General features: G+C 34.7%; 1 protein-coding gene across 1 annotated transcript in view; it reads right to left on the reverse strand.

Moving 5' to 3' along the window:
• Window positions 1-26,157, reverse strand: part of EGFR (epidermal growth factor receptor) — a 148,496-nt gene that overhangs the window by 34,678 nt on the left and 87,661 nt on the right. Inside the window, exons 2-9 of the mRNA XM_072412248.1 lie at window positions 6,845-6,996; window positions 5,035-5,200; window positions 4,399-4,527; window positions 3,150-3,218; window positions 2,438-2,556; window positions 1,982-2,123; window positions 1,511-1,627; window positions 704-836 (exon numbers count right to left, since the gene is read on the reverse strand). Of these exons, the coding sequence (XP_072268349.1) occupies window positions 704-836; window positions 1,511-1,627; window positions 1,982-2,123; window positions 2,438-2,556; window positions 3,150-3,218; window positions 4,399-4,527; window positions 5,035-5,200; window positions 6,845-6,996 (1,027 nt within the window). The remainder of the gene's footprint in view (window positions 1-703; window positions 837-1,510; window positions 1,628-1,981; window positions 2,124-2,437; window positions 2,557-3,149; window positions 3,219-4,398; window positions 4,528-5,034; window positions 5,201-6,844; window positions 6,997-26,157) is intronic.

Consider the following 26,157-nt stretch of genomic DNA (forward strand, 5'->3'; position numbering starts at 1 on the left):
ATGCTTAGAAAAAAGCAACAAGTGACTCATGAAAATTGCAATGCTTACAAAATAAATAACTTGTGTAAATGCCACTATGTTTTACTTCAGCTCTGTCCTGGATCTGCTGCTACTTATCTATATGTAAAACAATCTGGTCTAAAAATAGCTGCTGGGTTCTTAAAGTTCTTAAAGTGGATTTTAGAAGCTGCCATTGCCTGCATATAGGTTTCAATGGTTTCAGTTGCACACCTGAAACAGGGATGCAGATAACCGCGGCAGAATTATTAAGTGAGCCACATACTTATTCTGGGACAGTGATTTAGGCCCACTTTGGAGAATTTAACATAGGCAGAAGACTGTTTTCATTGGGTGCAGTAAATGCAAAGGTGAAAATTTAGACTGAAGACTTAGAGATGATTTATTTCCTTAAGGGTATTCATAAAGCTTTGTGAACCCACCAACACCCACTCATAATTCACTTACTTAGCCTAAAGTAGCCACCTTTTATGTATATGTAAAGTCAGAGAAAACAAGAAGTGCATAAAGTCTAACTCTTAAAGTATTTGTAAACCCAACATAAATTTTTTAATGTGATTGACAGACATCATGCCCTACTGTATGCAGTTTTCCAGAAGCTGAACTACAAGATTTTGCTAACTTTTAACTTTTTCCTGCATCATAAGTAGTATGTAGTTGATTAAATAAAATTAAGTTTACATACCCAACTTTTGCCACCCAGAGAATACTTATGCTTCCTTGTACTATGGTACAATTCACGAAAAAGTCAATATTTGTAGCATTAATGGACAATACAGACTTTAGTTTTCCATGTCCAATTCCATCACATACTACATCTAGAAAAGAAATTTCAAAAATGAGTAATATACAAATTATACAGTATATGTGCACATTTTAGATGGTTACCAGCTTTAAAATGTCTCGGTCTTATTTATATGTAGGATGTGAAAGTCAACAAAAATTCATCATGAACATATGAACTTTAGTTTAGAGGTGAAAATTGCATTAAAAAAAGAGAATACTATTGCTGATCACCTTTAAAAATATTAGTTGACAGCCATTATACAGCTACTAATCTAGGGCAAATATGCAGCTCAGGAGAGTCAGATGTATTTTTTATATTTGTTCTAGATAAGAAATTTATTATTTAAACATTTAAAGAGACCCTGTCACCAGACAGTTTTTTTAACAAGAATTGTCTCATATTTTTGCATGTTATTTACGTGTTTACCCATTCAATCTCGTTATGGTATGATATAGGAAGCCTCGGCAGACTCAGGTGATACTCAATATTATAATTTGCTAAGTTCCCAACAGCTACACCAAACGTTATGTAGGATGGAGAGGTGATGGGGCAGGGAATCTAAGCACAGTTATTACTTAGAAATTCTCAGAAGAGAAGAGGGCTTAATGTTTAAGAATAAAGGAAGCTCTGTTTTTTTTTCAAACCCCAGGTTGGTGTGGTGTTTTGTTTGGTACAGTTTTATAATTTGTAATTTTTCTTTATTACCTTTATTACATGGTCCATCACATTTTTTACAGCTGCGGACACCATTTTCATCTACCTCATATGAACCAGAATAGCATGTCCTGACACAGGATCCAAGATCTGTTACTATGTAATTATCTGTTAAAAAAAGGTAAAAACATTATTTTATATATATATATATATATATATATATATATATATATACGTTTAAATATTTTAATTGGCACAGAGAAAATAGAAAAAAAACATTAAAAATCACCATATACATGATTCATAAGATTCTAGATTCTCCTGGCACTAAATATTAGATTCCTGATTGGAGGTGATATCATTGATTTGTTCAATGACATTACCATCCAGGATTCTGACATTTACCCAGTGGCTTAGCTATCAGTGGGCCATCAATCAAAAGCTTTGTCTGGTTCTAAAGCCCACCTACATTAAATTCACAATTAGCTGAAATTCCAGATCAATTGAATTATTGTTACTTACGTGGACATTTAGCCACACAGGAGGCACCAAAACTGTATTTTCCCTCAGGATTGGGTTCCATTTGGTATGTATTAGGGTTATACACATGAAGTGGAGGACAGCTTTCCTTGCATGTATCACCATCACGAAATTTGCGACATGCCTTAAAGAAAAAAAATGTTTTTAAGTAATGAATAACAATATTTACATTCATACTATCAGCACGGAATGCAAAAATATATAGGAAAATGTTAAATGATGTTAAAAAACATTAAACAAAGATAAAGCCACTCTTGTATAGGCTTTAGAAAAGAAAATAGGAAAAAGAGAATACAGTGTGTGTGATTGACAATTTTTGGAGGACCAAGGGTCGCTTTAACTATTGTTTATTGTTGGAAAATGCATTTTTTTTTATTTAAATTTTTTATTTTAATGTTCATCATTGTTAATATAGTGGTTACAATGGTCGCAAATTACCAGGCAATCTTTTTCTTTAGGTCCTGTACAGCCGGCTGCACATTGGCTGTGACAGCAATCATTGGGCATCGGCCCCCTGCACCGTCCAGGACACTGCTGAGCACAGTTGAGTTTTGTAACTGTAAGAAAAAATTGCAAGATTAGGATTTAATGTACAGCGCTTCGTAATATGTTACATATTAAATACAGTATTATAATGTCAATATTATTATTAATGTCTTCCAATGTATTGTGATAAATATGAACAAAGGTAATACATTCATCAGTCATCGACTAACACTTATGCATTATACACAGGAATAAGATATCAAATAAGGCACTGAAGTACATTTAAAGAAAGTGCCCATAAAGCATTTAATGTGGACAACATAGGTTGTGCCCCTCTTACTGGTTAACAGCTTATGGGACTCTTAAACTTTTGTAATGCTATAACAACACACTCAACACTCTATCCATATTAATGTTGCTCGCTATATTGCTCCTTTCAAGGGAGAGCTTTTGTCTTTTTGCCAGAAACTGAGTTTCTGCAGCGATTTGGAAAATAGGTAGCAACATCGATATCTAAGCCAAGCCACATTTAGAAAGCAATACATTATAGCTATCTAGCTAATTGATTAGACATACCGGTATATGTATATTTCTGCTACATTTAATATTAGTCCCAACATTGCTATTAGTATAGAAAATCTAAACTATGGAACAGAATACTTACGTATCTGACAGTTCTCTGGGCCAGGTCCCCAACACGATTCATTGCAAAGTTCTGCATCACATTTGGGACCTGAGGTTTTAAAGGACAGCATTTAAATGCAATGTTTTTAGTTTATATCAGTTTTTTTCACTCTCATTTTGACCAGATTACAGTTCTCTTTTTATATTAGCCAGTTTAAAAAAATAAAGGAAAAAAACTCAGTAAGTATAAATATACATGACTTTAAAATATAATAAATGTGCTGTATATATGATACATATATGATTTAGTGTCAGCTCCAGTAATACAACGGTGAAATGGTCCATTGGTGGAAGACAAGACATTTACAGATCAACATCTTCCATTTTACTAAATCAATCATTTAAATATTCTCATGTGAAATCTGAGAAATCTGCTTTATGAAAAGGAACTGTATTGGTGCCTGTCAACAGCTAGAATTGTTTCAGCTACAGTCTTTATTAATAGGGCAGACAAGAGTTCTTACGTTTGATAAACCCCATATGTAAGTATGTTTCTTTGTATGTTTCTTTAGGTTTGAAGAAAGCCCCTTTCAGACTTTTGGTAAACTGCGCCATTGTACTGCATGATCTAATGTGCCCACAACCACTCCCATTCAAGTGTATGGGAATACTTGGGAAAAAATTTGTTTGCACAAAGGTGCAATTGCATTGTGATGGGGTTGCGGCACATTTCCATTCGTGTAATTAACATTTTGCTTCTGGCCATGTTAATGCTTTTCCTCTTCTGGAAGAAGAACTGCACTGCCACTAGAAATACAAGGGCAATGGGTTGATCTGAGGTGTTGTTTGCCACATCCTGGTAGAATAGCAGCAGTTTGCTATGTGGCAGTGGCTAACTGTGTAGTTTTCAACAGCAAGTCTGAAAGGGACCTAAGTTTGCTTTGGCAATTTAAAAGCATACAGGTAAGTGTACACAAGTCTAGCCCCATGATTTAGGTCTACAGACCTACATGTCCATCTGTGCTACAGCTTATGGTACTTAGTAATGTTTCTGTAACAAATCAATTGAAAGTATATAAATAAATACAATAAATACATATTTTGCTTGACAAAATTAAAAAAAAGAGAATTGTTCTATATTAAATAGGGTCACAGACTATATTACTTTTTTACAAAAAAATTGGTCATGAGTTTTATTGGGTCCACCTGGTACTTCTGTGGCCTTATCAATCCTACTACAGAAAAAAATATATTCAGCAAGCAGTTTTTTTTTATACATGTATACATACAGCGTGTTGGTGATGAATTATATATAGAAATATTTGCGTTTTCTTGGTTTACAATGTCTTCCCACTTGATACTGTTTAAGTGACAAAGTTTGGGATTTCTTTCCATTGTAACTCCACCTTGTACAATTTCTGTGAAAAAAACATAAGATAAAAAAAATTGGTTCATGCAAAATAGAAAACACATCAAAACAAAAGACCATTATGTGGACATCTGCTATCATCACACAAGCACTGACTGTCTTGGCTTGGTGAGAAGACAAACATTAGGGCAAAGAATTCGTAAAACTCAACAATTAATATCCCTAATTTTCTCCCTTTTGGTCTATTGAAACTCAAAAAGAATATAAATGTAGTAAAATACAACATTTAACATTTTTATTTTTGGATTTAGATATTTACTTTAAATATTTATTTATTTACTTTTAGTAAATCACTCCCATTGTTTACAACATGGACTGTATCAAATAATAGGGGTTTTTGGTTTTGGTTGGGAGGGGGTACACAGGGATTTCAACCATTTTCTACTACATAAAATTTAAAATTTAATTAACTAAAATGAAATGATTTGGCTATACAAATTAATATATATATTGTGTGCAATAGATAAGCTATAGAATGGAAAATCTAGGCTTATACCTTTTAGGTTTCTCATTGGGAGCTCCTCCAGGCCTTCATTCGATAAAATAGATAGAGAAGCATTCTTATATAAACCGTTTCCTCGGATCACCTGAAGGTTGGTTAAGGGAATGGATTTGACAAAGTTCATGGCGATGAGAACATAACCACCAACCTCTCTAATGTCCTGAAATAAAATAAAAAATCAAACCTGATTATCATATCCTGCAATAACAATAAAATAAGCAGGACCAACATAAAACTAAAAATATTAATGACTTATGCTTAAGGGTAGCAATATATTAGAATCTATATATATTAGAGATAATTCTCTGCTGCATGTTGAGGGGGGTCAAACTTTTCATCTTGGACTGTGGCTGCTTCCTGAAGACAACACACTAGGACTTTTCACACTTGTTGTTTTGATGCCCCTGGGATGTATACAATTACTTTATACCCAATTAAACCTTAAGTGTAAATACAATAAACACATAAAACAACATTTAATGTGTGTTTAATGTGTCTTGTTTGTTTTTCTTTACCATCAGCTACAGCTTCAGTTGAAAAGCCAATCCCCTGCCAGAATTCTGCAAAATGGGGCTCTTGTTAGGGAAGAAGTGATCTGGCTCTCTGTCAAGTCAGAACTCTCCAATCAACTTGAACATATGGTGTGTAAGACAACTGCTTAGAATATGGCTGTTTTAAAAAGAAAATGAACCATAAGACAATGAACACCTTTTGCTTTAATTCGCTTTTAATGTATTTATTTGATTTACACTTAAGGTTTAGTTGGGCTTTAACAAAACCTGTGTTTTGCCAATATAAGCAAAAATCTATTACAATGACCGCCAAGAAGCAATTAAACCCTAAAAAGAGTTTGAACACTTTACCATTTTACACTTTATTTTATCCAAAACTTCAGACACACTTTAAAGTCTTGTGCTGCTGGCAAAAACCAATCAGGTCTTCTTCTCTTTTGCTTTCTACAGGAGAATCAATATCTGGGGATATGGGGATAATCTGATTTTTATGGGAAACGAGGAAACTTTTACCGCCACTTTCACATATTTTTCTAAATTGTTTTTTTTTACTGAATCTCATAAATATTAATACCTTGATATATTTACAATTGTAATTGCCCTTAACAAGATTGGGCATTTAAAGTGACCGCAGCCTGGGTTTATACCAATTGTTTAGCAAAAATTGAAAAAAAAAAAATGGCTGGTTGCACTGGACAACACAATCACTATTTTCATCTTGGTTGACCTCTTCTTTTAATTTTTAGACCCATTGCTCCAGTGATCTTTGAATCATTGATCTGGACCAGTATAGAGACACTAATCTGCTGCATGCTTTCCCCGGACCTGATCTAAATCTCAAAAGTAGAGAAAGGTGGCACAACAACTGGTATTTTCATAATTAAACTGCTGGTATGCAGAAACTATGCACCCTGCTGGTCTCTCTCATCATCCATAATCCAGTAATGGAATCCTAAAAGTTTCTTTATAAGTAGATAGGAGTAGAAATAAATATAACATTATCCTCACCAACATCACCAAGTGGGAACTGCACATATAAACAGTGTTTAACAATGTACTTTATTACATTTTTCAGAGAAGCATGTGTATGTTATGCAAAATCCTGATGATTAATATTTCTTATAGCCATGTGTGCTCCCTGTGGGTATGACATCCTGGGATAAGCATTGTAGAAAATACATGAGCATGCAGAATAAAGTGGGTGTATTTAATGACAGTCATATGAGTTATTTCTTTTAAGTAGGTGTGACATTTCTCTATATAATGATACTGATTTAAAAGTATATCTGTACCTTGAGGAAAGATGGGTCATGACTGTGACTTAGGTGGGTGATTTCCAGATTTCCAAGTACAATTTCACAGCCGTTATACATTTTCTTCAGACTGCTGTAATGCTCTTCCACTGTCCCCAGCTGTGAGAACCTATTCTCATTTCCAAGGCAAACTGGAAAAAAATAAACAACACATGAGTAATGAAATCAGCCAATATATAAGTGCATATTAAATGCTCACATCGCATACCATATACATTACATCGTACATAAAATGACTTACTCATTACAATTGTATTCATTGCTATTCAAAATAAGCCTGATGTTGATATTTAAAAGAAATCTTACTAACAATTTTAGAAGTCAATAATGGAAGCTATCAATATTACTATATATAAGTACAAGTTTTCTTTAAATTGAGTGATTTTTATATGTGGGCAAGCACACACTTCATCTTATCCCCACAATCACACCTATGATGCTGGAACTTTAAGGGAAAATAAATTCATTTATAGCTGTGTGTAAAATTTGACTAGCTGTTAACCCAGGTCCTATATGACCACCTGTCATCAAAGATCTTATATATATATATATATATATATGTCTTGCTGTAATTCCAGTTTCTAAATAGCTAACTTTCAGCCCAGTTCCTAAGTATATAGATGTCATACAAGGTCCCATATGACCAGCCATCATACCAGGTCCCATATCACTAACCTTCATCTAAGGACCAATTGACTACCCATTTTCAAAAGTCCTATAGGACTAGCCTCTATCCCAGGTACCATATAACTAGTTATATGATTTGCTGGCAACCCAGGTCTAATATGACTGGCTGTATTTCCAGGTTCTATATGACTAGCTGTTACTTTAGGTCCCATATCTGTTATCCCAGGTCCTATACGACTAGTTGTTGTATGGTCTTTTTTGACTAGCTGTTATCTCAAGTCTTGTGTGAGACATCTTACTCAAAAGCCTTAAGCTCCAATAAAAGAAATCCTGCGTTACACTACTAAATGATGTATCTTCTATAAAAATAGTTTACTAACATACTTATGTGACAGTTTGTTGACAGTTCCTATTAGGACTGTAAAACCCTTGCCTAGAACTTTGGGAGTAACACCAGTTGTTTAAACTAACCTCTGTTTTATTGTCATGAGACTTAATTCACAAAGATATCACACCCAGATAAAGATCATTATTTATTTATTTAAAGCTGGAAAAAGGACATTGAAAAATAAGTTAAATTTGAAATAAGGAACATGGCTGGAAATAAAGATCGTTATACTTGTGTTAAAGCTCGGTTAAAGGACTGACCTCATGCTTGTTTTAAGGGTTTATCACAGTTGTAATTATCAACATAATGTATCAAAAGTGACATTAATTCTAGTGATTTAAAATACCGTCCCAGCTACGCCATAACAGAACTACCTCCCCACCACTGAACTATTTTGTGGCAACGCCAGCAGATTAGTACCTGACCTGTTCAGACTCTGAAAAACATAATTATTATTTAGATTACAAAAGTAAAAACAAATCAAAAACAAATACTAAAGTGTACTTTCCCATAGAAAACAATCTTGCACTGTTGTACAGACTCATATATTTCGTGGAATTGCCTACTCTGTTTTCACTGCACACACTCAGCTTCTCACAGATTGCACTAGAAGCTAGATGGAAGGAGCTCTCATCATTTCCTGGCTGAAGAAAATATAGCAAGCCTTCTTCTCCCCAGCCATACTCTCCCTGGCCCATTGGATTTTAGTTCTTTAAAACATGGAGGCTCAGTATCACATGTGGTCATTATCTAGGGAAGGTTACATAAGTGATGTGATAAAATATTAATGGGTCTAAAAAAGGTATGCAATGAAAACAGAAAGCTAATGTATAAATAATATCCTTAGCATGTTGATGAGAAAGAAAGGAGGAATCAAGGGAGACAAAATATCACCAGGCTAATCTTTAGCGTAAACAACCTAATCTACTTTGAGCTATCATATAATAAAATATAATAAATATTTCCAAAGTTTTTCTTTTTATCCCATACAGGCTATGAAAAAATAGTTATATACTACAGTTCTTTTTTCATTTTTTTAATGTAATAAACATATAGGATCCTTTGCTAGCATATAGTATGTAAAACACTTAGGACTGACTGCTGGCTATTGAGAGTTGTTGTCTAGCAGGGCGCACCTATTATAGGAACCCCCAAGAACTCTGCCATTGACTGACCCATAATTGAGGGCTCCTGGAGAAAATCATGCACAGATAGAGGGTATTCCAGCACCTGACTGTGAGGAGCACAAAGACAGGAAATAAAAAATAGATGTAGCAGTAGAACTGGACATCCTACATACAAGGAATATTTTTCTTTAATGGTAGAAAACCCCAAATCTAACCCTTCAAACAGATAGATAGAGGCAGCATCAAAGACAAACATGATTTTCAAAAACCTCTACTATACATAAAATTTTTTATCTATCTATCTATCTATCTATCTATCTATCTATCTATCTATCTATATATAATATATATATATATATTTTTTTTTTTGGCTTACCATCATGATTATATGAAAAATTTATGTTTGCGGACAAGGCTTCGATCACCACTTTGCCCTATTTGAGAGTGTTCTTATTGATAAATAAAAAAAAGAGCACAGTATTGCCTTTAGCCAAAATTGACCACACAATTCTGGATTCCCAGAATAAACAAAATGCCCTCTAGCAACTTACTTGTCAAAGAGCCAACAATTTATTTGATGGAATACTTATTTTGACAAGCATTTTACTTATTTTTCCTTAAGCCCAGCAGGCACTGTTGACTATAGCAGCTGAATAATTGCCTGATAGGTTACAATTTCATTATTCAACACAATAAAAAGAAACCTTTGGCAGTGGTAAACTAAAATTGATACAGCATAGCACTGACTAAGTATCAGAAAATAAAAGTCATTATTTGCCTCCTCCATACCTATATATTGCAGTGCTCAAGCAACGCATTGTGAGATGTAGGCATGTAGGAGTTTTACACGAATGAGTTTTACATGAATGGCAACACGAAGGAGTTTTACATGAATGGCAACAAATAGGGTGAGATCGAACTTGACATCTAAAAGTTTTCCATATATGAGGTCCCATATATGATCAATAGTTTTCCTTACTGTGTATTTTATTTTGCCTGCCATTTTTTTTAAATTTCTGTCTTGTTTTACTTTTTAACAATACAGTACATATGTGCAATAACATTTTAATATAACATTTTGGGATGTACCTATTGAAATTTCCCCAAAGCATTAACGTGCAAATCTGACATAATATCTTCTTTTGGACAATTATTAAGGCTGCTTTCTAGAGAGAATAAAAAGAGGAATTGTGTGAATGATGGTATCTTTGCATCCTTGAGATGTGGTTTTCAATTCCTTCTGCAGGTCATATACTTTCCTATATGCACAACATCATCTAATAACTAAAAAAGAGATTTTAATCCCCAAGGAAGCTAGGTATGCCAGGTTTTATAATTTTTTATGACTCTTGGCTGTTAGTAATAATAGGAAGCAGAGGAGGGGAAGAAAATGTTGCTCATTTGAACTTTTCTGCATCTCAGGAACTGTTAGCCATATGGACCCATAAAATATTCTTTTAACAGAGACAGGGATGATGTTTCTCCAATACTGGTTTTACTTATTTTTCCTAATATTCTACATTAAATTTAACATTTTTATTCTAAGTGATCTCCTAAGACACTCAATCATTGTAAGAAGTGATAATTTTACTTTTCACAGAATCTTTCGTATGTGATCTTCTAAATTGTCAGGCAGAATAACTTACAAAAGGGTACTTGCCAAACCAGAATGAAGGAACAGACCTTGTTATATCCAAGAAACAGTAATAGGCGCATTGATGTCAAATTAAACGTGTGTGTCCGCATTTTCTGCGGTTAGTACATGGACTTTCCTATATGTTATTACTTCTGTAATATATCAAGTTTAAGGAAACACCAGGCAGCAATGGAAGTCTGTAAGTCCATCAACAATTGGCAGTTTCAGCTAGTTTCCAATATTTTTTTTAATGTATAAAAGTTCATTTTTACAGCCAGAGATTTGTAAATTTATCATAATATGTAACTTTTTATCCTCATATTAATTTGCTGAAAAAATAAGCTGGATTGTTACTGCTCCAGGTCCAAGCATCATTTGTTTTATGTTCCTATTCCAAGACAGAAAGTTCGAATGATAAATACAATAAAGCAAAATGTAAACCTGACATGCAGGTCTTCAAATAAATTAATGACAACACAGTCTGACAGGGCTTAGAATTTAATTCTTTATGTATTAGCTAACAAAGAAATTTAATTAATGACAACATAAAATTTTGAAACAGTATTTGGCACTTGGGACTTCTAGAATTTGCTTTGTAAAAGAGGGTAATAAAAATATAGTAAAACCGTGTGCACTAAAAAAAAGAAACAATATATTTAAACAACAGGCAGTACAGCTTGTAAATAACCAGTTAAAATATACTGAAATGCCATATGGCTTGATATAGGAAACCTTTAAAAACCTAGAAATGATACGCCTGTTTTGGGTTCCTTTAATTACCCATGGTGTAGAGACCACCTCCAGATAGAATAACTGTTACTTCCTTCCTGCAAAAACTAAAAGCCCATGCACCTTACTATTCTAAAACCAGCCACTGTGGCTTGATAAGATGAAAGTTACTTATCCATGCCACCTACCAGAATGGATGTCCATCTGAGCAACAAGCTCTTGAACTGGAAATGTAATGTCCTCACTATCAATAAACTAAAGAATATGCTGAGGGTATGCCAAAATCGATTAATGGGAGATGTGCCGCTATAGACAGTCTAAAGGGTTATTATCTAGCTGTTGCTATAATTTATAATAAAACTGGACTATTTCCTATTCATTTCATTAGTTGTATTTTAAATAATAAGGAAAAAAAAGCAAAAAAAAAAAAAAAAAGCTTGCAATTAGGTCGATTGGAATTTAGAACATTAGATAGCATAATAAACAATGCACACTCAATACACCCACACACAGACAATATTATTACCAATAGATACAAATATGAAACATATATAAATAATTTATATATAAATGAATACAAGAAAGCATCATAAACTGTGCAGTGCTTTCCTTTCACATGATTGGGTATCTAAAGTGAACACAGCCTACATTAGCCGAAACATTCTCAGCAAATCAACCCCCAAAAAAGTTTTACACTAAACTATACATAAACCTCACATGCAAGTAAATAGAATTATACATAACATGCATGCACAGCAACAAGGTAAACATCCTAATAAATTTATTATATGTTGTAACCTTAGTTAAAATACACTTTTTGGTAAATTAGGCTCATCAATCAGTTAAACTCAAGCACTGTGAATGGTATGTAAACAGAGTTTACTGAACAAACCAGTACCTGCAATAACACTAACTGACTGGAGGGCACAAGGTGCAACACTCTGAATTATTCAGGAAGCCAGTTCTTCCCTCTACTAATCATTCAGACTTGACAGAGAGCGATCTTTGATCCCTTGAGTGTTAAATAGAATGAAATAGCAACTGGATGAGGGGCATGACAAAAGGCAATGTATTATTAATTTAAAAGGTCTCTCTCTGCTGCTTGCTGTTTGCATGTCTATTAAGTTGTAACACTAGATCATTGTAAAAGGTACAGAGCAATTGTTGACAATTGGTTTTATATCCTGTATGTGTAAACACACACATATATATATACATACATTATTATTATAACGCTGGCGTAATATTATTACGTTTTAGAGAGAGGATTACATAGCTTACTTTATGTGACCAGGCAGCATCACCCAATGCTGTCACATGAGGAGTCCAAGCCAACTTTTGGAAGGGAGGGGCAAACTGTGCAATCACCTAGGGCTCTTTCTCCAGGTCCCAAGTGGTGACAGGAGCTGGAATGCTGTGCTTTTGGGCCATACATATACATGAATGATTTCCTTAAGCTATAACGTTAATGATTTGTAATTTACTTAAGGTTCTTCTTTACTACCCAACTTTTGACTAGAGCAGCAGGTGAGGGAAAGGAAAAAACATTTTTATTAGGAATTTTTTTCTAGGTCCACCAAAACTAGTATTTCAGTTTTTGTCTTTTGAGTTTTTGGTTTTGATATTTTTATATATATATCAGCCCTGTAATGGCTTATATAATAGGGGATGAATGCTCTGAATTTTATTTTTTAGTGGAGAATAGCACAGGTGCAATTAGCCCAAATCTGACTGAACTCCAAGGCTCACTGGAACTGAACCAAGGTATGGAGAACTTGAAAATGGAAAGGAATCAGTGACTGCTTAACCTGATTCTCCCTATAATTGAAATATTATTTCTGGTTTCACTGATCCTTTTAACTTGTATATGAAAACATGCAGCATATAACCAAATTCATGGTTCACATACTGTGTCTGACAAAACCTAGACCAATATAAATATTTATGAGTAATAATTAGCACCATTTACCAATTCTGTGGAGCCAAGCAGGCTCACAATGCAGTACTGTTTGTTATAATTTCCCTTAAAATTGCATGCACTAATTTCCTAGTCTGATTCACAGACTTTTAAATGACTCTGAACGTTCAGATTGCAGTGTCTTAGTATTGACCTAGCCAAGACATCTGATACACAGCACGATGGAAGAAGAATGGTAAGATGTAAAAGTGATAAACATTTCAGTTCTGCTGGGAGAGATCTACATTTTTATTCTTAGTCTTGTTTAAAGTAAGAAAATGTTAAAAAAAAAACTGGTGAAGCTTGACTAAGATTCAGAACCAGTGTTCCTAGATATGTAAATACTTATTTTATGTTTGAGATCACGCTACATCATTTTTTCCTTTTTTGGAAATACTGTATGTTTTTAGCTATCATCAAGTACAATAATAAATGTGAGACAATAATATTCACTGTTGATTCTTGGCTCTAGAACTCTGTGCTGTGAAGCAATACTTGAAAAGTACAAAGTTTATATTGTGCTACCCAAATATTGGTTAGCTCCCAGCTAATTACAACTACAGTTGATTCACTGAATAATGACTTAATCTTATCCTTCATTCCATAGTAAAACACAAAATACATTGACATAAAATTTAATTTACTGAACTGGAAGAGGGGAAAGAAAGTAAAAGATTCAACCAATACTTTTTTCCAATGTGAGAATAAAAATATCCTGTGCTTTTCCATGCATGACAAGGCACATACATTGTCATGTACCCATTTTCATTCATACCCATTATCGTGCTGATGTTTGGTGTAGGCTCTGATTAGAGTATTTGCACTAAATTCATTGTGAAGGGTGCAAAATCATCAAAGTCTTTGGGCTGTATTTACCAAGAAGGACATTCACCATTCTCTGGTGGAGAATTAATCACTTCCATTGAAAACACATGGATCTGGAAGTTACTCTACCAGAGAAAGTTTTTTGAATGTCAAATTCACTGATTTATAAATAGACCCCAAGCATCTCCTTCTTTGAGAATCAAAGAGTTACAGCTTCTGTCTGCAGTGTCTCCATTGAGAATTTTTTTTCTTGACATGTTTTAAAAGCCGCCTGGGTTTCCAGTAATTAGATATTTTTCCTATTTTCTGACATGAAGTCAGAAGAAATCTCCCTCACAAGCACACATACAAAACTAAAATTTTGACACAGATTTGTATTCTCTCTGTAAGGCATGTGTCCCTGTTTTTGGGATAAATCATCACTTTCTCTTTTGTCCAACATCCATCAAATAGTCATCTCCTATAAAGGAAGAAACATGCAGCAAGAGAAAAGTAGATATATATATTCTAAGACATGAGGTGTTTAACTCCAGTCCTCAGTGGCAATATACAATCTAGGATTTTCAATTTCTGACTTTTGATCATCGTACTAAATTTTCTGTTCCCAGAGATAGTAAAATTGTGTGCAAATTTGGACCTTGTTGAATGGAGTTGGAGATACGTGTTCTTCAACTTTCACACTAAAATAAGTTTTGGCTCCTGTAGACTTTAAAGCCCAATTCCAGTTTTTGTGAACCCTGATGGATACCAGTGCATACCCAAGGTTGAATTATTGCTATAACCCATGCCAGTTTTTATGTTTCTAGACATCATCTACCTTTACATTGCTAAAACATCTCCAAATATCACCTCTAACAATCTTAAATCATTACTGTTTTTTCTTTGTGTCCTGAAGCCCATTTATTCACAGAAAAGATAACATTTATACATAAATCAAATGCATCTATGTGTTGCCTTGCATTTTAACCCATTTGCAGTACATTATAAATGTGCCTTGTGGTGTGCGGTGCACATTTATTTACAGGTTTCAATTGTCAAGAAAATACAATGCAAATAAAATTTTTCCAGAATTGCAGTTGCATCTTTACTCCTCCTAAATGCTTGAAAAACATTCCCATTTAAGTCTATTGAAGCAAATCGTCTATAACATGCAACTCGCAGCCTTAGGGAACACGTTTTAAATGCCTGCTAAGCTGGTTGTGTTTTTGAAGCAATTGAAAGGCATCTCTGAAGCATTTAGAAGGAAGTACAAAGAAACCAAATGTTTCCCCTTCCTATACTCTACCAGTTTTCTATGCAAAACCCCTACAATGCTAGAAAACCATCTCATAAGCCGTTTTCAAGCATTTCATAAACTGTTTGGGTGCTTGGAACTTGAAATTTGGCTTTCTGTAAGTGGTAACTACATCACAAATTGACCATCCATAGAAAGGAAAAAATCCTGACTAATAATGTTTTTTACTGTTTTAGCACACCAATTCTATAGTGTGCAATGTCACACTGTAGGTGCTAAACATTTCTACACACCTGATCATTGGCCACACAAATTATTAAGTGCAAGTATATATCTTACAACTTAACAAAACTGAGGTTTTAGATTTCTTTGAAGTTCCTATCCTTGTTTTTCTGAGCAGAAATGCGTGTATTGCACAGCTGCTGGGACTACACAGGAAGTTTACACATGAAAATGTGTATACATACAGTCTCACTACTTGACCTGGCATCAGTAAAGAAACAGAATCACAGCTGGGAATGACCTTTTTTTTCCAACTATGAACTGCCAAAAAATCCAATTCAAAAATATATTGTAATCAGATTTTAAATTGATGATTTTGTTTTGAATTTGTGTTGGGATAAAAAGAGGCATGGGTCAGGAAAATACAGATATTACCTAGACAGGTGAATATATGCAGACCTAGAAAAGCACTGGATTCTGAAAGTAAAATGTCCCCAATGTAATTACTATGCAATGCAAAAGTTAAAGACAAACTTCTTTCATCTCCCCAGGGTGAGACAAATCCTTTTTTGATTTGTGTCCCCCACATGACCTCTCTGAAACTTTGTGGCTCCCTGAGGAAGGTCATTAGCAGCAGAGGCGGTACTGTCAATCCGGATGGGTGGTACTAGGTGTGGCCAGGTGCTGAATGACATGCTGCATAGGCTTATAAAACAGCGGTATCAATGCTGATAGGCAAAATCTTCCTAACCCATTGTAATGAAATCAAATGCAGCCTATGTGAGGGTGACAATGCTGCTCTGACTTCTGAAGCAATGCTTCAGTTCCATCACTCCATCAAAGGATGGGAGGCCATAGTACTATTTTTCTACTATTGTCCTTTAAACCATGCAGAAAAGTAAACTCTCACCAAACGTATTGCTTCACCAGTAAAAAGTAAATGTAAATTACTTTAACACAAACTATTGATACAAGAGGTTCAATATGATAGCTAGCATAGTATATATAGTAAGTATTTTTAAGCATTTTTAATATGTAACAGATTTGTAATTACACCATTGGCATATGCATCCTTTACATGCCTCTAGATAACATTTAAGGAATGTATTACCTTCTTTAAAAAAATAATTTATCCTAAATTGAAGTAAGAGACTGAAGGGTTTTTCTACCCAGGGAGGTGAGGTAACATTAAGGTTGCCAAAGCCTAGAGTGTGTACTCGATACAGATAAAGAAAAGAAATAAAGAGTGGCTTTTTGAAGGCAACATTCAAGACTTTTATTAAATAGTGAAAAAGTGGACTCCTGATAATATATAATATATATTTAAAAACATTAAAATGTACAACAAAATACAATACTATACTGAGTCCTTGTGTGTTTTTTGTCTCTTAATCCCAACGCGTTTCTCCCATTGGCTTCTTCAGGGGATGTTTTTTGGAGACTAATATTGTATTTTGGAAGTGGATAAGGTGCAGAAACAACTTTGTTAGCTGATGATTTAGGTATTCTGGCACTGGTAGGATGTTGGAATAGTTCCTCATAAGGGATTATGATCAGGTGGTTTTCCAAAGGAAGTGGAGTTTTTTGAACATACTGTCATAGTGTTTATAGATGGTGGGTGTGTAAGCAGTCCAATCTATAGGGACTGGTTAGCTTTGCAGGGAGTTTTTTTTAATAGTAAAAGGTGGTTTAATAGATAGATTGAGGGTCTAATTTGTGTCCAAAAGATTTATTTCACCCGGGGGGAAGAGGACTTGGATATAGGGTTTCCTAACAGATGGTTGCCAGAGAGGCATTTTATTTCTTCTCTTTATCTGTATCTTAAATTGAACTTAAAATCCTAATTACAGCTACTGTTATACAAATATCCACATGCTATTTTTATGTTAAGTGCAGTGTTGAGAGACTGAAATGTTAATAACTGGTAAATGTGATTCATTTCCTTATACACACAGCATTCTCATACATCCCTGCCTTTGAGCTTCCTGTTACATCACCACCACCTAATCACACCTGGTCTAGCCCATTTCGTGGAGGAAGGCTTATGTTACGTTGCACATTTATGGTAGGTGTGCTAGATTTGCACAGTTAAATCCCACATGCAAACATTATAAAACCATTATGAGATCTGCCAGACGTGCCTATCACAATGACGCTACCTTTGTGCATCACCAGCTTGGGATGCACATTCTCTGTTGTCTTCATTCAGCTGTGGTACCTGTCAGTATCTTGTTAAACATTAACCTTTATTAACATTCTCAGAACAGCAAATATTTGCCAGAAAAATAACTGTGGAGATAGTAAATGTTGGCACATGGTCTAAATGAAGAGTTTGTTTTTTATAAAAACATTTTTAATTGACGAATCACTCAATTTTTTTATTATTCAAACTAACTGCCCCCTCCATTTTTTTGGTTTTGGTCTCCTGCCCCTATTTTTCTGCTTTGTATTTTTTCTCTTTCTCCACTTTCTATAAATTTTTATAGAACACCATGGATGAGAAAGGAAATCTTAATCTACTGGTATAAATCACAAAAATTATTGTTTTGGTTTTGTTACATATGTGTCACAGGTGTATGCGATTCTTCATTTTTTTCCTTCACGTTTGCTCTCAGGTGAATAGATTTTTTTTTATTTTCTGTATTTTGTACTCTTGGTGTTCTGTTTAAATAAAGAATTTAGAAAAAAAATCTGCTCCACTGTTCACTGTTTTCAAGTTATACTCACCACAACATTGGCAACAAGTTCCAAAATTGTGCTGAGTAAGATGTGGTCTTCACTGCCTGTAAAATGATGAATGCCGTAAAAAATAGCTTTTGGCATCATGCCTGCCGAAAACCAGAACCACAGTGTTTCTAAAGGAAGGCATAAAACACTAGAGCTTAGCTCTAGGTAGATATAATAAAAGCACAATTTATTGCAGCTCTCTAATTATTAACGCACCATTAAATGTATTTTGCAAATGCAAGCAGTGTAAATACCCAAATTTGATTTGGTATCAGCCTTTTGCCATCCTTGTACAGCAGCGCTAGGGTGTGAGAATATTAAGCAGTACAAGAAGCCAATTAGATCATGTGCTGACAATCACCTTGCTGATAGGAAGAAAAAGAAGAGTGACAGAGAAATAAGCTTATCACTGTACTGCTTTCCATGTGACTAGGGCTTAGAGGAAGTAGGTGGAATTATGCTAGCCATCAGCTTGAGAACATCCAGAACAGAATAAAATGCATTTCTGGAACTAAAATAGTTATTGCATAAGTTGTTTTTTTTAACCTTTAATCTTTTGTCATGAGACTGGTATTCTGCATTATAAACCCCTAAAACTACTTGCAGTTTATTTTGTGCAAATAAAACTTCACCTTATTCAACACCTTATTCAATGTATGTATGTCTGATAAGAGAAAAACCTGTGATGACCTTGATTCTTACTAAACTGATAGGTTGCATGTTGTCCTAGCTTATTAACCAAATACCTTTAACCTGTTCAGGTAACAATTACCTTGGAATAAAACCTGTCACTTTTGAATTGTTTTTTTTTTAATCTTCAATGTTCAAATAAGTTAATTTATGTTTCTGATATATGATGAATACCAAAAATGTTAACTTTTGGAAATTTTTCTAATGAAAAAGTGGGCCTTATTCTTCATTACTGTGAAGCTGTCCATTTGTCCAACCCCAGCTTTCTCCAGCTGTAAGTGCTCCACTAGGGGAGAAAGGATTGGGTAAACTGTACCTAAGGCCTAGAAAAGATTAATGCACATGGATGACTGCACAATGACACACCACATGCCCTTGGTGTGGGTAGATGCTGATGGACATGTTTAAAGATTTCAACAAAATAACTGATGTGTATGACATTTCAAAATGAAAAAGCAGCTGCCTCCAAAACCATTATATCTATTTTACATGTGTATATGTAGTTTCATCAGTCTTTTTTGGAAAAATATTTTAGGACCTTGCATGTACTTGCTTTATTAACATTGTGTAGTAGTCTTCTTCTACATTTGAATGGTTGTGTCAAGCAAAGAGAACAAGTGCTTACAGAAAACCACACTGAATCAAATATCTGTTATGTGTATGCTTGGGTGAACTTGCCCGTAAAGAATACTTTGACTATAAAGCTTTATTTGAGTTAGCTTTTTCGGGAATTTTGAAATTCCACAAATCTTTGGAATATCTAGCTGTGTAAAACTACCACCGATAAGCTCACAAACTTGTTTTCCCAGCTTCGTACACCATAGTTTTACTGAAATCATCTTCAAACCACCCACTTTTTTTTAGGCCTGACATTAAAATTACTATGTAGAATGAGCTGTAATAAAGCCTTGACTGTCGCTCTACCTATACGTTCTTCCAGTTTTTTTTTTTGAGGAAGCTGTAAAAAAATTCAGTTCTCACAGCTTTGAAAGTAATAAAGCAGAAGAACAAGAAACAATGTGTAGGTGTGGGTTCAATGTGAACGTTTAGTTATCATTGTCTGCAGGCTTCCTTATTTTTACTGTGAAGAACTGCAGATTTTTCCTAAGAAGACTTGCTCTGTATTTCTGACATATCTGTTATATTCCCAGGTAAACTGTTATTATAGTTTATTACAGTGCTTTATTTCCAAACCCTGCAATTCTACTAGTCAAGCAACAGCATGCATGCCATGTTGGCTTTTCAAAGTCATTAGAAAGATTTCCTGCTATTTACTATGTAAATTAGTAATGGCAAACAACTCTTTAACGCTAAATAAAATAAACAAGCATCTGCAATATTTAAACATAATTTATTCCCCTCCTAACTAGGTGCATTTTGTCCTTATTTTTGGGCCTTTGTGCACTGAAGCTGGAGCAACCCAAATGAGCAGGAAACTGGATTGAATATTTTCTTTCCTTCTGTTAATGCCAAAGAAAAGTGCTAATAAAGTAATTTAGAGAGATTGATGAACACATAAAAGGCTGGGAAGGTGAACATTGCATTACACTACAATATACTAATGCTGCAATAATACAAAAAAAAAAAAAATCAACAGAAGGCAAAAAGACCCCTATAAACCTAACTTCAGAATTCTATAGTAATGAGAACTACATGGAGGGTGTAAAAGGAGTAAATTTAGTGTAAAAATAGGTAAAGAAAGTTGTTCTTCCACAGGGAAGGATAGTTGAACTTAGCTGAACATGTAGTTCAACACTTTATCCTGACCTTAACACTTAACTCTTATTTTCACCGAAAACTAACCCTACACATTTAATGTTATCCCTAAAACTTTGTCTAGCATTTAATTCCCTAAAATTTCTACCCCTGACTTGGTCTATAACACTATATTGGTCCCTTTATTCTGTCCTTGCCTCCCCCAAGCAATCAGTGCTTAAACTATACTTTTATGTATATATAAAACCAAACCATTTTTGCATAAAATAATGAAAATGGAAACTTTAAGGCTAACACTCTCTATAAGCAGCGCTAAGATCCCAGGTTCAAATCTTGGCCAGAACACTATCTCCATAAAGTTAATAAACAGTATTCTCCCTGTGTTTGTGTTGGTTTCCTCATAAAACAAACTGGTAGGTTAAAAAGCGTCCTGCAAAAAATTGTCCTTAGATTATTAGAGTATTTGACTGTGGTAGGGACATTTGAATGTGAGCTCCTCTAAGGAGCAGATAGTGACATAATTATGTAAAGATCAGCATGTTATGTTCTTGCTATATAAACTCATCATTATAATAAACAGAAAATTAGTGATTAGATGATTACTGATCAGGTAACTAGAATAAATACTTGTATGTTCAGTGGAAATCTTGCCAGAGTACCCATGAACAGAAACTGATCCCCTTGTGAGGACCATCCTATTTGGATGGACAAGAAAACAAATGTAAAAAGACACAACTCACGAAATATGTCAGAGCTTTTTAGCATGCTAGCAGAAATATCAGTTTTAGGTGGACTGACCATTTAAATACTTTAGCATATGCCTGTACAAATGTTTTCCGTCTGCTTCCTGGCCTTGGCTAATCATAAGAAGTTAGCAGTAATGGGATCAGTAGTTGAAATGTAGCCAAAAATTTGAAACTTTCTCTGACTGTTTACACTTGTCTTACAGTGCACCCATCCACTGCAATTCTGGTTACTTGAATTAAATTACATACATTACTGATTTTACAAAAGAAAGTGTGTAAAGAGATTAAAAAGAAGAATTCTGTTAAATGCTAGAAGTATTTGATTTTCTTTTCTTTGTTTATTATTTATGGCAGGCTTAAATGAAATGCATAGTAGACTGAGCACCTGAAAAAACACAAATCCCCTCTCAGCTCTCTATAGGAGAAATGTGACTTGCAGACTCAGACACAAAGATAATAAAATATATTATGCCAAATACAGAGGTTTCAGACAGAAACAAGACCTAGAGTCTGCATGCTGAACTTGGGCCCCACTGAGAAGTATTTCTGAACTAGGTCTCTTAGGAATGTTCATTCGGCTGTTGTACTCTTTTTATCTATAAAATAGAAACCTGCAAATAACAATACAATAACATATAGTATATATTAATATGATGAATGAGGTTAGTATACAAAATATGGATCTCTATAGGATGCTGTTAAAATTTGACTATTTCTATAATATGCAATTTAGGGACAACATGAACTTCAATAAAAGTGTGCTGTACTGCAAACCTCCTGAGTTCAGGTAGCCTGAGGGCTGCTCAGGACCATGGCATGCATGTGTAGACTTAGATCGAGCCTGCCAAGTCCACTTAGGTGGTCAGGGATCAGAGCTTCAATCAAACACATGCATTTCAATGACAAATGTAGGATTTAATGAGAAAAGGCTGCATTTAACCTGCTTAGCTTGCAGGTTTTTGGCAGAAGATGGAGAGGAGCAAAGTCTCTTTTGCCAAAAACTTTTCCATGGCTTCTGGTGGCTTTTTGTTTCTGTTCAAATTGTAATGCACATGCTCTACTCAATGTAAAGTATTAGAGGCTTCATGGGATAAAATAATGACAGGTTCCTAGATCTCTCATCACTGGAGGGCTCATACCAAAATGTAAATGTGTGCCATATTCAAACAAAAGCTTACCCACACCAATTAAAACTTAGTTTTGCTTTATTAGAACCTGCATCTACATGCAAGCACAATGTGTACTGCCAAATAAAAATCATAGGGACTTTGCTCTCCTGCATGCCACTGCTGCATCCCACAATGCCTCTATCTATACTGCTGACTCTCCCGGGCCCACAATGATTTTCAGTTCTATTTGCTCTTTAACTAGTGTAATGAAAATGTGCAACTTTACAACAGTCCTAACTGTCATAAACACAATCCCATTGTCTCAGAACTCTAGTGAAGTTTAAACTCAGCAAGTTAGAAGGAAGACAGTAAACGTTCAAATACTAAATGGGAAGCGATCTAAAATAGGATTATTTTTGAATTTGGATGTTAAAAGAATGTTTTATGTGTCCCAAAACCAATAAATGTGACATACAAGCACACAATTACCTCTCCTTCGGATGATTTCCTAAAATAGGTAAATGAGTGAGTTGGTTTTGTACTAGGTGGAATACATTTTCAAATTTTACAAAAATCCAACTTTGTTCTAGGTACAAGTGTAAATATTTGGGTGTAAAAATAAAGCACTCGGCCGGTTTAATGCTAATATCAAATAACCCTTGAGACCCTTAAAATCACATTGAAAACAGTAGCAATTTAATTTGATAAACACTTGGCAGTCACCTTTTAGCAGTATGAGTAGAGTAGAGTTTTATGGATTTCTTTATGGAGATTTATGGATTTCTTATTTTTTTTTCAAGATTTTTCTTGGTGATTCTTCCAGTAACAGACTATTAGTTCTAGCATGACAACGCTCATTCACCATACAGTATCGAACAACAAAAACGAGATAAGACTACGGAACCCTACCCCTCTCCTATTCTTTATAACAGGGGTTCTTTAGAAGATAACTGGAAACAACATAGTTGCTAAGAGTTAGGAAGTTATCAGCAAATAGGATTTCTGGCAAAATTAAAAGTGATATTTTGAACGTATCAAGCAGACCAAAAAAAAAAAACATTCAATTGTGAATTTGACAGACCAAAAGAGGCATTACTAAATTAGTCACCTTTTAGCAGTCCAGAAAATTCCAAAAGTTATTAATAAGAGAAATAGACTACATGCCTCTGCATTTTCCATCTTGTTACAAACTAATTCTCCATGTCTGGCATATTTTGGCAAATTTGCATACTGAATATACAGTATATGAGCCACTTTAAACACTGGAAATGGTGCACTGAAATGCTATTCCTTTAAGTGTAACCCAATTGCATGCTAAAACTGTAATGAGAATGAGCAATAAGAAAATAACATTTATATTGCTTAGTTTTCTGGCTCCACAATAATAAGATGCGACCCAAGGGCTTTCTACGCTGTGTGCAGAGAGGGAGTATTTCCTGTGTAATTCCTGTTCCCTCTTCCCGTACTTCTACCTTCAGGATAAAGTTTTTGCCTTATATCTCAGAGTAAGAAATACATCTGTTTTAGTGCAGCCTAGGAGCAAATCTCATATTACTGTAGTAAAATTGCCACTCTTTATATGTATTGTTTTCTCATTTAACCACGCTGATTTCTTTTGGCTTTTAAACCAGACATGTATACACATACAATATCCTGATAACTTTGTGGTTACTAAGCAGGTGAGCAAAAAACACTGAGTTATTGAACTGGAATGTCCAGTTTATATCCAAAATGCTCAATATAAATTGTGAAATGAAAAGGCTGGCTGAGTTAGATATCATTTCCATTATTAAAAGGCCTCTTGTGATGTTTGTGATTCCTTTAATGTACTTATACTGGGTTAACCATTATCTTTAGCCCTTGATGACCAAAAGTAGAACTCTTGTCTTGGCTGGGCATAAAAAAATGCATAATAAATCAGCAATGGTAAGAATGGGCAACTGGTATATACAAATTTTACATTAGGTAGTTTTTTTTTATAAAAGTATGGTATGTTAACCACATCTTTCTGTATCTGTATAAAAAAGTGCCATTGAGCTACAACTTTCTTTTTTGTAAATTGTATTTGTATTAGTCCTCACCTAAATTTGAACCCTATGTAGCCTTACCCCCCAGTTTGCACAGCTGTAGCTGTACTGAAATTGCTTAATCTGATTTCACTATAAGGGTATCATTATGTGCACTGGAAGCTGCAACAACTCAGATAGAGCCTGCTTCAATTGAAACCTACAAGAGGAGGCTGCGCAACAATTAAAGTGGACCTTTGATGATCCCTATTTAATGTACAGCGCTGCGTAATATGTTGGCGCTATATAAATCCTGTTTAATATTAATAATAATAATAATAATAATAATAGAATACTTGGGGGTTGCCACTGATAACCATTTAAAGTAATTCTAACACCTAACTGGAAGACAAGCAGTTTGTTAAAGCATTGTATATCAAATGATCATTAGTTTTTCTTTTATTCCTTTACTGGATTGTAGTGCTACTAGTCTCTTGCAGTCTTTCTCATTTACCACTCTGCATGCATTACCTCAATGCTACATATCATGCTCTGGATTGGCCTTCCTGTGCTGTGATTGAAGCCTGTGCAATGCCACTTGAAGACTCCATTAGGGTGCATGTTATATGGTGAGAACACATGATCACAATTAAAAGATAGTTGTTGTTCTATAAAAATTAATGCTTTAATAAAGCAGGCTTATCACCACATTTTTACCATTTTTAAAGGGTGGCTAACTGGTGAGTGGCTCTTTTTTTTCTACATTTTCTAGACGACACGTCACTCAATTTTGCACCTGCCAATGCAGGATTGGGTGAAGAACCTGGAAGAAGAAGAAAGAAGGTGGCTGTGTCTGCTGTTCTTTCCGCACTGGAAAGAAGAATGAAGCGGCAGGACTTACCGGCCTTTGTTTGCTGGTAATGCCTAATAGAGATTTTAGTGTTTGGTTTAGGATCTATTTTTAAATAGCCATGGGGCCATTATCCTAATCCTGCCTTTAGAACCCAGTGAGTCTCTGTCCTGAAACATGGATACAACCTATAAAGTCCAAAAAATCCTAACAATCTAAAATTGGTTTGAAAGGTCAATGTCAGGTACAAGGTAACAGCTACAGAGTTTGCACCTTGAGAAACAAGTTGTTAGTTATAGCTCCCACAGTTCCCTCCCCATAGGCATAATAAACAACAGGTCAACTCCTAACGCTTCATCCTAATGAGGATTTGAGGTCAGCAAAATTGTATTTGCTTGTTATGCAAGATAAGTACGTGGTTGCATCCTCCACAGAAGGAACCTAATATACCAGACAGAGTGAACTAGTGCTGTGCTTTCAAACTACTATGTCATATGTGCCCTGTTTTCTAAAAACATAAAGGGAGTGTTGTGTGGGATAAGTCACAAAACTCACATATATCTGGACTGTATCAAAATACAGCTATAATGGCAAAATCAGACATTCTGCAAAGCATGTACTCTTTGATACTTTGAGGATTACATTGATTTAAAGGTGCATTTTTAATCCAGGGTACATGTAAAACAGCTCTTTTCATTTATCA

This window comes from Pyxicephalus adspersus, chromosome 5 (assembly GCF_032062135.1).
Source record: "Pyxicephalus adspersus chromosome 5, UCB_Pads_2.0, whole genome shotgun sequence".
Classification (NCBI taxonomy): domain Eukaryota; kingdom Metazoa; phylum Chordata; class Amphibia; order Anura; family Pyxicephalidae; genus Pyxicephalus; species Pyxicephalus adspersus.